This window comes from Clytia hemisphaerica, unplaced genomic scaffold (genome assembly GCF_902728285.1).
Source record: "Clytia hemisphaerica strain Z4C2 unplaced genomic scaffold, Clytia hemisphaerica genome assembly, whole genome shotgun sequence".
NCBI lineage: Eukaryota > Metazoa > Cnidaria > Hydrozoa > Leptothecata > Clytiidae > Clytia > Clytia hemisphaerica.
In genome coordinates, this window is record NW_027103907.1 from 240,669 (window position 1) to 256,413 (window position 15,745).

Below are 15,745 nucleotides of genomic sequence, written 5' to 3' on the forward strand. Positions count from 1 at the left end.
TCCTTCAAAAAATGATTGATGCGTAGAAGCAGGCCCTTAGCGATTAGGTGATAGCGCGATAGGGGCTTTTTTTGCGTGATGAAAAATTCGGTTTAGTGTAACGTTGTGATAGGGGGTGTTGCTTGGAGCCTTACTAAAGTCAGCAAAAGTGGCGGGGTTTGCACTAGGTTGCCCGATGAAGCCTGTAGCATTCAATCGCGGTATACAACTTAAAACCAGCGGGAAGGCCTGAAAGTTAAATTTTCAATAAAATTCCATTCCTTTATAAGGGTTAATTCTTCAATGGCTTGGTATTGAATAAGGGTTAATTCTTCAATGGCTTGGTATTGAACGAGTTAACCAACAAGGCAAATTTTATCAAGGTGCTGACACTGAACCCGAAGTGAACCTCAAACGAGATTGTTTAGGAATATTTAGATATAAGTGTAAAGATACGATGATGTCTTACGGACCGGGCGTTTTCACCCTGCACATAAAGCAAGGATATAAATATTAACAGAAGCTTAATTGAAACGTTTTTTAGGTAATGAACGATAGAGGCAGAGGTGAACGGGGACGTGGTAGGGGCGGAGGAAAAGGGCGTGGCAGAGGGCGTGGCAGAGGTGTCCGTGGTGGAGCCACAAGCTACAGAGGCTCCAACAAGAGTCTTAACAATGATTTGTATGGAAGTAACACAAGTTTGAATGGAGCTAGTATTCTTGGTGGAAGCCCACAGGTAATAGCTAATAAATTTGGTAATGGTAAAATTCATAGAGAAAGTATTGATTCTTTAAGCATCTTCTTATCTTTTATATTTTATGTCAAATTATTTAAAAAAAGTTTTTAAAGTCACGGCGGTAAGTAAGTCAAATTTTCACATTTCCGGTAATTTCTCTTGGCCTTGCTATAAAAACACTTCTTTTCTAAGTTTGCAGGCTCGACTTTGATGCATTACTGACCTTACTCCTTTATTGGAGTTTAATGCTGCTTACTTATCAAACAAGGTCTATTGTCCGACGTCAGTTGGTTTCATTCTCAAAATGAAGCTAGTCCACATGTTGTCCTTCTAGGAATTGATTTTTTTCATTTTTCATAGAATCAAGGTAGCCAGAAAACGGGTGGTGGCCAAGGTGGTCAATTGCGAGGTGGAGGTGGAAGAAATCGTCCTGGAGACTGGCTTTGTCCTAATTGTGGTGGAAATAACTTTTCATGGATAACTGATTACTTCAATTGTAATGGGCCGAAGAGTTCCAACGCTACTACTCAACCTCAAGGTGGTAGAAACAACCGAGGAAAACCTGGCAGTGCTAGGTACCGTGGTAGAGGAGGAGGCGGAAGAGGAGGAAGAGGGGGTAACAGAGGTGGATTTAACCAAGGTGGTGGAAGTCAACAGGCTGGATCGATTAGCAAGGGTGGTAACATGTCAATGAATGTTGCGCCAAGCAACCCTGCTGGAAGAGATACAGACAGTATCAAGAAAGTGGTCAATTTCATCCAACTTTTAGCCAAAGCCAAAAATATCGGAAGTGTGATCGAACAAAACACCTCTATTTATTGGCGAGCCTTCAAAATGTACAAGCAGTTAAAGATTCACCAGATTGAGACGTTAATTACCACAATGGCAAAACTGAGAGTGACCTTCGAGTTTGAAGAACCTCCAATGGCTTTGCATTGTAAAGAAATTGTCGACATATATGTCGAACATCACGCAAAAACAAAAAACAAGGAGGATTGCTATGATGAATCATCAATTGTTCAAATCGAAAAAGTCTTGTCTTTTGTTGAGGTAAGGTAACTGATTAAAAAGTCCGTCTCAATGCAATCTGAAACGGAGACAAAAAAGACTGTAATTTTTGATAGCAAATGAATGGAATAGTGGGTTCTTGCTCGTTGAAAAGATATGCAAGAGCGGAATATCATCGAGAAAGAAAAAAATCCTAAAAATCAGAAAATGAGGATTGAGAATGAAGAAGAAAAAGATCAACTTCATTCATTATTTCAAAATGTTCTAAACTCTAAATTAAATTTGTGTTTTTTTTCATTGAAGAAATATCTTGCAATTTTACCAATAGCACATTTTCTCGTTTTAGCGGCTTCTTCAAATCGAATGGCCTGAAACGCATAGTGAAGTGAAATCTCAATTGTGTGGCATTCTGAACATAGTAAATAAATTGATCGACCTAACTCACAAACAACATCGAGAAAAGAATGCCAAAATAATTGATATGATCGAGAATCTAGAAAAAGGTATTATTTTCAGGATTTTTCATGCAGTTGCATCTTAAAGTGTCAGGTAGTACTCAACTTATAACAGTACTCATCCATAAACATAGACCTATCAAGAGTTGGGTTCCTCTTATATATTTTTGATAGTACCACCCTACATCTTGTGTCAGACCCGGTGGAATTTTTTCACCATAAGAAAATTAGCTATAAAATCGTCCCCCAATCTTTTGGAAAGCACTTTATTATTTTAACCTCCTTTGAAAATTGAATTGAAAAAAATTCACTCGAAAACTATTTATATGGGGTTTTTGACAAACAATAGCTTTTCGATCCCAATTGAAATTTCGACACACATTTTTATTACCAGTGAGGAAAAGAGTTCCACCTTATACATGATTGACTTATCTAATGGCGGGTTGAATGCCGCCCGCGCTAAAGCTCTAAATTGAAATCTCGGAGAAATGATAGTCAGTAATTTGCCGAATCCCGTTGCAAAATCCTTAACACAGTGTGGAAAAATTTTTTAAACTTAACCCTTCAGATAATAATGTTTCCGAATTTGAGAGCTTTAGCGTGTCAGTTGGAAATTTCTGCATCTGGTTCCAGATAAAGAGGTTTCACCCTATACACTTTAGCTAATTAACGACTCTTCAAAGATATATTCTAACGTTTCATTTCCGATGATTCTAACCTGTTGCTCTTCTTCCATCAGATTGGACAATTAAGATAAAAACATCAACTAAAGAAGCGCGAAAAGATGTAAAGAAAAAAGACAAAAGAAAGACTGCTTCAGAAATATCACGTTGGGAAAATGCTACAGTTGAATGGTTATCAAATCCCAAATATTTTCAGCCAAATTATCTCCCAAAAATGAAAGTTCCTGGTGATAAGACCTCTGAAGGCGTTTATTCAGACAAGAAGGATTATTTTGATACGGTCTGTCGGCTGTGGATCGGTTTGACGTTCGAAGATGGTAACAAAGCATTGAACCCGAAATGTCGGGCACCTGGTTCCAATAATAAAGAGTGTGGGACGGTAAGAAATCATTATCTTTGTAAAAGATTATTGAAGAAAAGTAATATTATTCTTTTGGATTTTGGATTTTTTGCTCGGAGCATCAGAAACAATAAGCTATCGAAAAAAACCATCATGACTTTTCTTAACAGTAGCTGAGTTCAAGCCATTGCCTTTCTGGTTTTGCAACCTAATCTTGTTTATCCCTCGAGACCTATAAATCTTTTGGAACCTTTAATGCAGTAGAGACTCAATACATCGAGCACCTTGTAACATTCCTTGTAAACTTAAATAAAGAAACTTCTTCAACATAAACCTCTGCACCTCGAATATGTCCTCAACTCGATCTATTTCGTTGATCCTTTGGGATTCAAAGGGGTACTCAATTCTATCACATCGTCAAAAGAGTATCGAATTACCGTCAATGGAGTTTTTGTCAGAGATTCCTGAAATAGTCTCCTCGTCAAAATTTAGTCACTAAGGGCCGACTAATAACTAAGTTTTGGCCATTTCTAAATATTTAGTCAGTCCTAATTTTTAGTCGGTCCTAATTCTAGTCACCAAGCCCAAATTTAGTTACTTAGGGACGACTAAGTTTTGGCCGATAAGGTATATACACTGTTAAAACTGTCCTCAGGCGGTCAACTATAATTTTAATTTTTTAAATCTAAAATCCATATCTTTCACCTTTTACCATTCATATAAATAAAAACTCGAAGGTGTGAACAGATGATTATCCCAAATACTAAATTTATGCTTTTGAAATCCGCTCTCCAAATTACCCCTGCGAATGCCGGTTTATTTATCGAACGTACTCTTAATGTTAATGCAAATGTTCCCTGAGTAATGTCGGAATGAGAAGGGAATTCAGAAAATATAATATCATTTTTGTAACCCTTAGAGAGATTTTGAAAGGTGAAAAACCGACCCTTGTCATTTCATACCCAGCACCAATTTTTGCCCCCAGCCCGGCATATTAAACACAATATATATAATAATAACACTCAAATAAAGCTAAATTTTTTATTAAACAGGTTTTATGGCAAGTAGATGGAACTGAAATTTGTCGAAGCTGCGAAACATATTCTGTCTCCTTTGTGTGCCAAAACACCAGACATAAAGGCGGCTTATGTGATCGATGCTGTAAAAGTGCAAAACACAAATTGATTGGTCCTAAAGGCCCAATGGCATCTACTAACATCTACGATTTTACCGTCAAATCTGTTGATTTCGAGGGTCGAATTTACTTATTTGGCATGGATTGCCGTAAACCACCTCAACAGCGAATTCATTGGAAATCCACAAGCAGATTAAAAGTGTCATGTCTAGTAGCTGTGGTTAAAGTTCAAGATCGAAATACACAACTGAAAAAAGATGATCGTATCATTTGGGCTGAGGTGAGACAAACTTATAATGTCAATTCGCTAATTATTACTTACTTTTTTTACCTTTATCTAGCCCCTCAATTTTTGTATTCCACGCAAAAAATCGAAAAAATCTGTTTTCATGTTCAAGTACTAGGTTTTTCTCGTTAATGAACTTTTTTTCTCCTTCTTGGTTATGGCAAACCTTGAGCTTTAAATAGGATCTTAATATGTTAAAGCCTATTCTGAGATTTGTCAATTAAGTTTTTGCACACTAGCGCCTAGCAACTAATGTTATTTTTGTCTCGATCCTCCGTCCAACATATAACGCCTTTATATTTGCTAGATTCAACCTTTCAAGATTTATAGATCTTTGGGCTCTTCCATAGAGCAAACATTTAAGCTTTAGATGCCAAAGATACAAGTAGTCAGAAATTCTTTGCATGTGGAGTTTGGCCCTATCTCAGTTGGAGAATTTAAAATACTAATGATTACTCACGCCTTACATAGACCTCTTGATGAGCACCATTCTAGTTTAGTGCGGTTTAGTGCAGTAATTGCTAAGACAAAATTCTAAAAAGTCACTCAAAGAAAAGTAAAGTACCGATTTAAAAATGAAAAAGTACATTTTCATCCAATCTTTTATCAGGTAAAACAATTTGGGGATCCAAGAGACGAGTTCAAGAAAAGAGAGGGTGGCCAGATGGTAGTGTCTGATTTACGTGACAGTAAGGATGACGATGAAAATGAGTTGAGAGCAGGTGATCATGTGGTAGTCATCGATTGCAAGACCTTTGTACCTGAACATATTCCAGTGGTGAAAGCGTTAGAAGATCTTCAACTACTGTCGACTTTACCTTTCAATGACGGTATGTTAAATTCTATTCTACCGTGTTTCTATCTTTAATGGAAATTCAACTACCTTCCTTTTTCTCGTTCTCGTTCTCGTTCTCGTTCTCGTTCTCGTTCTCGTTCTCGTTCTCGTTCTCGTTCTCGTTCTCGTTCTCGTTCTCGTTCTCGTTCTCGTTCTCGTTCTCGTTCTCGTTCTCGTTCTCGTTCTCGTTCTCGTTCTCGTTCTCGTTCTCGTTCTCGTTCTCGTTCTCGTTCTCGTTCTCGTTCTCGTTCTCGTTCTCGTTCTCGTTCTCGTTCGTTCTCGTTCTCGTTCTCGTTCTCGTTCTCGTTCTCGTTCTCGTTCTCGTTCTCGTTCTCGTTCTCGTTCTCGTTCTCGTTCTCGTTCTCGTTCTCGTTCTCGTTCTCGTTCTCGTTCTCGTTCTCGTTCTCGTTCTCGTTCTCGTTCTCGTTCTCGTTCTTGTTCTCGTTCTCGTTCTCGTTCTCGTTCTCGTTCTCGTTCTCGTTTGCGTTCGTGTTTCAATCGAAGAATAACAACAACACACTTATATCTTTCTCCTTTTCAGGTGCCTTGTTGAATATTTCAGTCAATGGCACAACCACACCCATCGACTTCGATAAAGAATTCCGAAAGTTGTCGGCCAGAAAACGGCATATTCGGAGGGATTCATTTGGTGAAATTTCTTCTTCTGATTGTGATTATGATAGTGAAACAGATGAAAATAAATCATATCAGATGCCAAGCATTGACAAACTTGTTGATTTCATGGTTGATCAAAGCAAGTTGGAGCCGTTGATTCAAATCAGGAGAGATGCCCCAGAGAAAGATCTCAAGCTTCTTAAACAACAGCTGTATCGTTTGATGAAAGAAACAACGCTTGATCGTGAGCAGCTCAAAAGCTTCATCGAATCTTTTGTAGAACCTGTTCATTTAACACAAGGGCCACCGGGGACAGGCAAATCGTATCTCGGAGTCGTCATTGTCCGTGCCTTGATTATGATCCGTCAAGTATGGATTAAGTTCTCAGAACATGTTTCAGAGATGCCGATTTTGGTTTTGTCATACAAAAATCACGCCATTGATGAATTCCTTGTTGATTTATTGAAAGCAGAAGGTGAAATGTCATCTTTGTTAAGGATTGGATCGAGTGAGAATCCAAAGCTTTCTCGTTATCTAGAGAAGAATCAAAAAAGTTACAAGAATGATACCCAGCAGTATAAAACCACGCTGAAAAGTCTATATCAGCAGACAACTATCTATCAACAGATCAAAGATGATTTGTCCCCATTGAGTGAACATCAGGCTCTGAAGGATTCACAACCAACTTCAAATGCGGAAGTGGCTAGTAAGAAGAAAGCAAGCTACGCTGCTGCAACTTATCTATGCAACGTCATTGCTCGTGTGCAGAAGATTGAAAGCTTCTTGGAGAAGGAAGAACAAGATGTAGAATCAGATGCTGAATCTGAAGACTCTGGATACAGTGATTGCAACATTACCAACCTTTGGAATGATCTGTTTCCTATAAATCATCAAAATAACACGGAAACTGGCCAAAGAAAGACATCTGGAAATCTACAGTTGGAGAAGAAGAACGTTGAAGCACTTTCGTCCAGAGTTGCACACACTAATATACCTATTCCTGAGATTCTGTTTCAATGGATCGTTGGAGAAAATCCTTTACCGAAATGTGGCATGGATGATTGTTCTAAAGATGTTTTTAAAAGTGGTTTTGTTTATTGCAAGCAGCATATGTGCGTTTATGTTACTGAGGAAGAAGGTAAGTATATTTGCAATAACTTTCGTCTGACTACAAAGCAATTCTTCTGTGAAAACCATGCTTGCAAATACAAAGGAGAAGAGGTATGCAACGCTGCTAAAATGGATAAAAATAAAAGTGAAGAGGATGAAGAAAACAATAAAATGGATCAACCACAGATCTTTTGTGAAGACCATGCTTGTTTTGTTTGCGTTCAAAATGCACCAGACAAAGTTGCCAATGCTGCTGAAGACGAAGAACCAAGGAACACGTATACTGACCACCCACTATGTACTACAATGATTGATGAAGACTTCTGCTCAAACGAGGTTGTTCCTGAAACTTTTTTTTGTCAAGAGCATGTTTTTTCAATATGTCAGGCCATAGAGGAAGACAAAAAGTGCACACAGTTTGTGGTGTCAAGAGGTGAGCCATATTGCGAAAATCACAAACCAAAGCCAAAGCCAAAAGTGAAAAAGTCTTACACGAAGTGCCAAGCGAAGAGTAGCAAAGGTAAACCATGCAAAGGAAAATTGCTTCCCGGTCATGCATATTGCAGGGATCATTTGAAAAAATACAAGCATCTCGAAGAAGCAACTGAATCTGAAACAGACGATTTGGAATTCCCCGGAGTGAATTCATTGTCTGGAGATAGCAAAGAAAATGTCTCTAATCACATGGAAGCATCTGAAAATGCGACGACAGAATCTACTGAAAAAGATAATCAAGAAGAGGAATCTAATGCTGAAGTTACATCCTCTGAATCTTCTCCATCTATGAAAAATAAAAGTGAAGAGGATGAAGAAAACAATAAAATGGATCCACCACAGATCTTTTGTGAAGACCATGCTTGTTTTGTTTGCGTTCAAAATGCACCAGACAAAGTTGCCAATGCTGCTGAAGACAAAGAACCAAGGAACACGTGTACTGACCACCCACTATGTAATGCAATGATTGATGAAGACTTCTGCTCAAACGAGGTTGTTCCTGAGACTTTTTTTTGTCAAGAGCATGCTTTTTCAATATGTCAGGCCATAGAGGAAGACAAAAAGTGCACACAGTTTGTGGTGTCAAGAGGTGAGCCATATTGTGAAAATCACAAACCAAAGCCAAAGCCAAAAGTGAAAAAGTCTTACACGAAGTGCCAAGCGAAGAGTAGCAAAGGTAAACCATGCAAAGGAAAATTGCTTCCCGGTCATGCATATTGCAGGGATCATTTGAAAAAATACAAGCATCTCGAAGAAGCAACTGAATCTGAAACAGACGATTTGGAATTCCCCGGAGTGAATTCATTGTCTGGAGATAGCAAAGAAAATGTCTCTAATCACATGGAAGCATCTGAAAATGCGACGACAGAATCTACTGAAAAAGATAATCAAGAAGAGGAATCTAATGCTGAAGTTACATCCTCTGAATGTTCTCCATCTATGAAAAATAAAAGTGAAGAGGATGAAGAAAATAATAAAATGGATCCACCACAGATCTTTTGTGAAGACCATGCTTGTTTTGTTTGCGTTCAAAATGCACCAGACAAAGTTGCCAATGCTGCTGAAGACAAAGAACCAAGGAACACGTGTACTGACCACCCACTATGTAATGCAATGATTGATGAAGACTTCTGCTCAAACGAGGTTGTTCCTGAGACTTTTTTTTGTCAAGAGCATGCTTTTTCAATATGTCAGGCCATAGAGGAAGACAAAAAGTGCACACAGTTTGTGGTGTCAAGAGGTGAGCCATATTGTGAAAATCACAAACCAAAGCCAAAGCCAAAAGTGAAAAAGTCTTACACGAAGTGCCAAGCGAAGAGTAGCAAAGGTAAACCATGCAAAGCAAAATATCTTCCCGGTAATGCATATTGCAGGGATCATTTGAAAAAATACAAGCATCTCGAAGAAGCAACTGAATCTGAAACAGACGATTTGGAATTCCCCGGAGTGAATTCATTGTCTGGAGATAGCAAGGAAAATGTCTCTAATCACATGGAAGCATCTGAAAATGCGACGAAAGAATCTACTGAGAAATATAATCGAGAAGAGGAATCTAATGCTGAAGTTACATCCTCTGAATCTTCTCCATTTATGAAAAATAAAAGTGAAGAGAATGAACAAAATAATAAAATGAATCCACCACAGATCTTTTGTGAAGACCATGCTTGTTTTGTTTGCGTTCAAAATGCACCAGACAAAGTTTCCAATGCTGCTGAAGACAAAGAACCAAGGAACACGTGTACTGACCACCCACTATGTACTGCAATGATTGATGAAGACTTCTGCTCAAACGAGGTTGTTCCTGAGACTTTTCTTTGTCAAGAGCATGCTTTTTCAATATGTCAGGCCATAGAGGAAGACAAAAAGTGCACACAGTTTGTGGTGTCAAGAGGTGAGCCATATTGCGAAAATCACAAACCAAAGCCAAAGCCAAAAGTGAAAAAGTCTTACACGAAGTGCCAAGCGAAGAGTAGCACAGGTAAATCATGCAAAGGAAAATTACTTCCCGGTCATGTATATTGCAGGGGTCATTTGGATAGATACAAACATCTCGGAGAAGCAACTGAATCTGAAACAGACGATTTGGAATTCCCCGGAGTGAATTCATTGTCTGGAGATAGCAAGGAAAATGTCTCTAATCACATGGAAGCATCTGAAAATGCGATGAAAGAATCTACTGAAAAAGATAATCAAGAAGAGGAATCTAATGCTGAAGTTACATCCTCTGAATCTTCTCCATCTATGAAAAATAAAAGTGAAGAGGATGAAGAAAATAAAGAGATTGATGGTGAAGACGACGAGTTTCGTGACACTTACACAGAACAAGTTCCAGATGAAGACTTGCGTCACCATGACGATGAAGATGATTTCTATGACGATCAGTATGAGCATATGAAAGATGTGTTGGGAATGGAAGAACGAGAAGATCTTGGTGGTGGAGAAGAAGAAGAAATTGATAAAAACAAAGAAGATGAAGATCTGGTTGCAACTGAATATGAATATGAACAAGAAGTAAAGGTATAACGTCATTTGTTTTGAATTTTGAATAGTACTTTGAGTTTTTTGTATCTACAAAATGCATTGAGAAACACTGCACTATCATTATTTTAACAGAACACATATTTAAAAATCAAATGATATTCTATATGAATCTATAAATTCATGTAGCATGACGTTTAAACTTTTTAATCAGGTCAAATTGATTCCCGTTTCTCAATGGTCATGGGAAATGAATACAGAAGATCGTTTAGCACAAGCATCTCTTTTAGAGAAGAAATACAAAGAATTGTTAGCAATATTAAATGTGAAACGAAACTACGAGATAGAAGTTGCAAGAGAAGAATACCACAAATCGAAAGTTCGAGCAAAGTCACGTGTCTACGAAAGCAAGACTGTCATTGGTGGAACCATGGTTGGATGTATTGGAAGGTTTGTATCATTTTCATTAAACTTGGCTAATTATACTTTTAATGGAGTGAGAAATTTTTCCAATACATAAAATTTCTTGCTTTTTCAAGCATTTATCAGTTGGGTTTAAAAAGTTATGAATGTATTTCATAATATCTAGCTTCAAATTAAATTGACGAAAAATGGACGTTATTTTAGTCTTTAATGGGTTCAAGGGTTCATTACATCATTAAACCATATCCACTACTGGTCAAAATTTCAAGGTCATAGCAGGGCATAGCACTTGTTAATGTCGAGTCCCCTCCCAAGATGCTTCCCCCATTAAGAAAAATACTCAAAGAGTTAAAAGTATGATACCGTTCTAAAAATAAATCTTTGTTAAAGCGAAAGGGTTATAATATCTTTTTGGTTTTAAGATTGGAATCCATCCGCAAAATCAAACCATTTGCCATTCTGGTGGAAGAGGCTAGTGAAGTATTGGAGCCTCTCTTGTTTTCATGTCTCGGTGAAGACACGGTGAAGTTCGAAATGATCGGTGATCATTTGCAATTGAAACCTCAAATAATGGCCAAAATGGCTTTTGAAATCAAAAATAAGTAAGTTTACATATAAACATTTTATCGGGTGTTTCAAAAAATTTGTACAAGTTTGAATTAAGATCGCGAGAAAACTAAAAGAATTTATAGATCTAAACTATTTACCATCAGAAAGGAGAAAAGGTAACTTAAATTTTGAGCTATCTTATTTTGCTTCACGTGTTCAAAAGTTTTGAAGAAAATTCGAAAAATTCTCTTTCGAAAAAGCGTCACTTCTGAGAAAAAAGTGTCGATCAATTTTTTTCGCTCTTTTTCTTTTGTTCATGAAAAGGAAGTGTTTTAAACGTTTTCAAAAAATGTATCAACCTCTGAGGACCAAGTAATTAAATTTTATCGAGCATGTGTCAATCTAATCAATGTAGAAAGAATCAAAGATGAAGAGCAAATATTACCATATTAATGTCTAGACTGTATCAATATACATGTTTACTATTGACGAATTCCCCAGAAAACTCCAAGTGTAATTGAAATGATTTTCTTTCAAAAGAAATCTTCTACATGATTCCCAAATGTAATTACTAAACTATTAACTATGGTAATGTTACAGAAATACACCTAATCGACCGTAGTCGCACGGTCGGGCGCGTGCTATTTAGTTATTTAACTATCCCCCTAAACTCGATCCAATCCTTTTTTGACACATTTTTCCTATTGTATATAGGTGCAAAAAAAGGACTGGGACGGATAAGTAGTATAGTGGGATAAAGTGGGCAATATGTCCGTGTTGAAATTGGTGGCTACGATCGAAAAGGTGTATCCTTGTACTTTCTTCGTTTTCTTCTTTTTGCTTTCTTTCATTTATTTTTCTTATCACTTCTGTATAGTGTCAGGCCAACACTACTCCTCTTCTTTTGGGAAGATGACAGGATGATCGTGGTTAGCAGTGGATGCGTACTCTAGGTACCGCACCTGATTTCAGACTTCGGTCTTTATCTTTCCATACTTTTTTCATTTTCTTTCCCCTCGATTGTTTTAATAAAATAACGCGTTCGAAACAGGAGAAAAAGTTTGTCTTTTGTTTATTTTCAAATGTGGTCGAATATATTATCTTAACTTATACAATAATAAAAGCCGGAGGCATTCCCGGTACGCTATGAAACAATTCTAATAAACTTCTTTTAAAAATCGCTAGTTTGGGAAATTCAATAAATAAATAAAAATTTAAAAATTGATTTTGGAAATTGCTTCAGCAATTTCAATGTCATTTGATTCAGTGAGGTTTTAGTCTCTCAATGACCGTGAACCTCTAACACACATGATAATACAATTCTTCAGGGCAAATGAAATCTTTCGATTTATCCAATTTGTCACGACATTGTAGTTAATTCCACGCTTTTCAGCAATCATTTGGCTGAGTCTCTGATAAAATTTTCTACATTCGCGTCTTTTACTTCCATTTGAGCAGAATACGAGGGGCATAAAGCTCCCATGCTCAATCTGAATCACACGCTCATTGTATGCCCTCTTCTTCTCTTTTTCGTTAATTTCGTGAGCTTTCTCGATATTCATATTTCCATAACGTCCGGCTAATGGGTTAAACACCCTTGTATCGAAAAATGCCTTCTGATATGGAATCCAGAAATCCCTAGCACGCACATCCAATCTTGACTTTATAGAGCCTTTTGACATCTCTTCACCAGTGATCGTCTGAAGCGGAGGTTCGATTCGTACGTCCTTACAGATCTCAGTCAGAAGATCGGCGGTGATGTTTTTTAAGATGTTATGACGCAATGTAACAAAACCCCCTTTCTTACAGGATAAGGCATGCTGAAGATCGAATTGTGCACCACATGAACATGTTTCGGGAAGTCTTCTTAGCGGTTTCCCGTAGCGTATCTTGATGAGATCTCAAAACACACCTTTGTCGAGTTGGTAACCCTCCTCTTTGAGGGGGAGAGTCGAGAGCCAGATTGATGCTCCTTTCGTCGAGTTAATTTCGTGTAAGCGTTGCTGCGTTGTTGTCATGTTCTCGAACACGTGATCTGCCTTCGTTCGATGGTAATCTCTGCGACACGCCTTGATGTTGTTCTTTATTTTTCGCTGTTCGTTTTGATCCAGATTATATGATCGTGCTTGGTTGGTTATGTTGTTAGCCAGACTTTGTGTCATCTCAATTGAGTTTTTGAACTCGTTCTTGGCTTCCTCAGCAAAGATAGGTATTCCCAGCCTACCATGCTTGGTGGGAGAGAAAATAGCTTTCGTTCATTGCCTGTAGGCTGGATACCACCAGTGATGTTTTGTATGAATTCTGTTGTAATGATGTTATCGAGCTGGTGTAGAAAATCGTCAATGCCATCTATTGTTTGCATAAAGTACGTGATTTTATGCTTGTAGCCATTTATAAAGCATGCATAAGCTTCATGTGGATCGAACTTTGCAATGTTAGATAGCGTTCCGATTTCATTTGACCAATTAGTGATTTTCTCCATCATGAAGTCTCTGCGGAATTGAAGAGAGCCAACAACTGCGCCAAGATGTTTACGTCCATTTGTTGTGATTTTGATATTTGAACCAACGAATACAGTTTGAGCTAGGTCAACATTGTGAGGTGTAACGATCAACCATGACTTTGAAGGTTTAGGAAAGTATCCATATTTAGGACCAAGTCGGCAGACTTCATCCCATAGAATCTTAAGGCCAACCAGCTTGCCAACACCAGCAAGATCATCTGCGAAGGCTGCAATCTTTGCATCGGCTGAGATTGATTCGACACTTCTCAGGATCAAGGAAATTATAGCAATATCATATATGAACATTGCTATGGAATCTCCGTGTGTGGTTCCCTCCATTGACTTGATTTCAGCACCACCAATGATGAACAATCTTGCTTGGTATTGGTAGCAGTTGGTGACAAACGTTGAGAAGGACGGGCATTATGGATGAACACCATGCGGTTCACGCTGTTAAATGCATTTGCCGCATCGATGAGCAGAACAGCTTCGGTTTCTTCATTGGCAAATATTTGTCTGATTGCGTGAACAGCAGCTTCCAATCCAGCTTCTTAACCAGCGGAGACTTGAATGGAACCAACACTTTGAAGGACATCGTCTTTAACGACGGAAGCTTTCCGGATTTCCAATAATACGTCGGAGTACTTTACCAACACCAATCGGGCGGATGCCAGGGTTTTTGTTCAACGGGATAAGACGACAGGCTAAGTTTGGCTGAATTGAATCTTCAGAGTGGATTTCTGTACAAAGAGTTCTAGCAAATCTCGCCAATGATTTGCACAAATCAGTAGACTCTTGATCATATTGTTTGGGTGTCAGCAATCTCTTCCAGCCATTTCCATCCATTCCAGAGGGTCCAGAGCCACCTTTAGTTCTTGCTGCTGCTTGACAAATGGCATCAGCATCAATTTCTTCAAAGATAACAGGATGGACTTCGATTGGTTTGTCTGTTAAGAGAACATCGTCTTCAGTTTGTTGTGGCTCAGGATGTTTCTGACGAAGTATCTTCAGTGTCTCATCATTCAAAGGGACGATACCATCGACGATGTTATCACTTAGAAGTTTGATGGCACCATTGACATTGCCCTTTGACATCCGCTCAATGAATTTTTTCGATGTTGATTTTATCGAACTCACAGTCTTTTTTGGCGATTTTAGACGATCTTGAATCGTTGATCCTTCTTTAATTATTCGACTTTGACTTTTTGGATGGCTTTTGTTGGAGAAGCGCTGGCATTATCAGATGGTCTTGAGGGCGATACTTTTCAGTGGTGACTTCTCTACCCATGCGTTGATCAGCCTGGTTAATTCGTGGATGTATTGTTTACCAGCAGCACCTTTTGGAAGAAGAAACATGTTTTTCTTCCAGTATACAATCTTCTCGTACGAATGGTTCACCATTTTTACAAATGAATCTCCATCACAGCATCTACTTCTGGCGGACATGAGCTCTTTTGGGATAGAAAGCCGCCTATTACTGGTCTCTCCTAATTCAATCCATACTATTATATAATACTTGTTCCAATGTTCCAATACTACTATACTATACTATGCTACACTATACTATGCTATGCTATACTATCTACTATATGTAGTATGTGTACCAATATGTGCCGTCGTTCCATGTTCCAATGTGTATAGTATGTATGCGTAGTGTTAGCAGTGACCATAACTGCCGTCGTTCCATGTTCCAATGTTCCAATGTATATGCATGCGTAGTGTTAGTAGTGTACCATATGTGCCGTCGATCCATGTTCCACGTTCCATTGTATATGTATACGTAGTGTATATGTAGTAGTGTACCATATGTGCCGTCGTTCCATTTCCAATGTTCAATTGTATATACATGCTACCTATACGTAAAGAGAACAAAAACATCTGTACAGTCTCTTTAACTCGAATGCTTCCTTCTCTCTACGATCCTTTCGGTTCTTGCAGAATATCACCAAGCTATTTTCATTCTTTACAACTCGAATGTCTTCTTAATTCGAAACATTTTTGATTCCCTTCTAAGTTCGAGTAATAGAGACTCTACTGTATATATGTACCATCATATTGTTCCAATCCCGGGGGGGTACTAGGTTTGCGAGGTGACGGCACCACTACATATAGTAG

General features: G+C 38.2%; 1 protein-coding gene across 1 annotated transcript; it reads left to right on the forward strand.

Moving 5' to 3' along the window:
• The first annotated feature begins 526 nt into the window (after window positions 1-526).
• On the forward strand, window positions 527-11,184 carry LOC136809081 (uncharacterized). The gene is made up of 9 exons (XM_067065660.1): window positions 527-715; window positions 1,076-1,765; window positions 2,070-2,226; window positions 2,918-3,240; window positions 4,254-4,616; window positions 5,233-5,452; window positions 5,999-10,194; window positions 10,370-10,605; window positions 11,001-11,184. Exons 1-9 carry the CDS (start codon window positions 527-529, stop codon window positions 11,182-11,184), a joined length of 6,558 nt encoding a protein of 2,185 aa, XP_066921761.1.
• Window positions 11,185-15,745: the final 4,561 nt, after the last annotated feature.

Excerpts from the sequence above, each read along its gene's own strand:
- LOC136809081 (XM_067065660.1), top strand. The coding sequence starts at position 527 with ATGAACGATAGAGGCAGAGGTGAACGGGGACGTGGTAGGGGCGGAGGA. Across the intron at positions 3,241-4,253 it reads ATAATAAAGAGTGTGGGACG|GTTTTATGGCAAGTAGATGG; the intron begins GTAAGAAATCAT and ends TTTATTAAACAG. Across the intron at positions 10,195-10,369 it reads AATATGAACAAGAAGTAAAG|GTCAAATTGATTCCCGTTTC; the intron begins GTATAACGTCAT and ends CTTTTTAATCAG.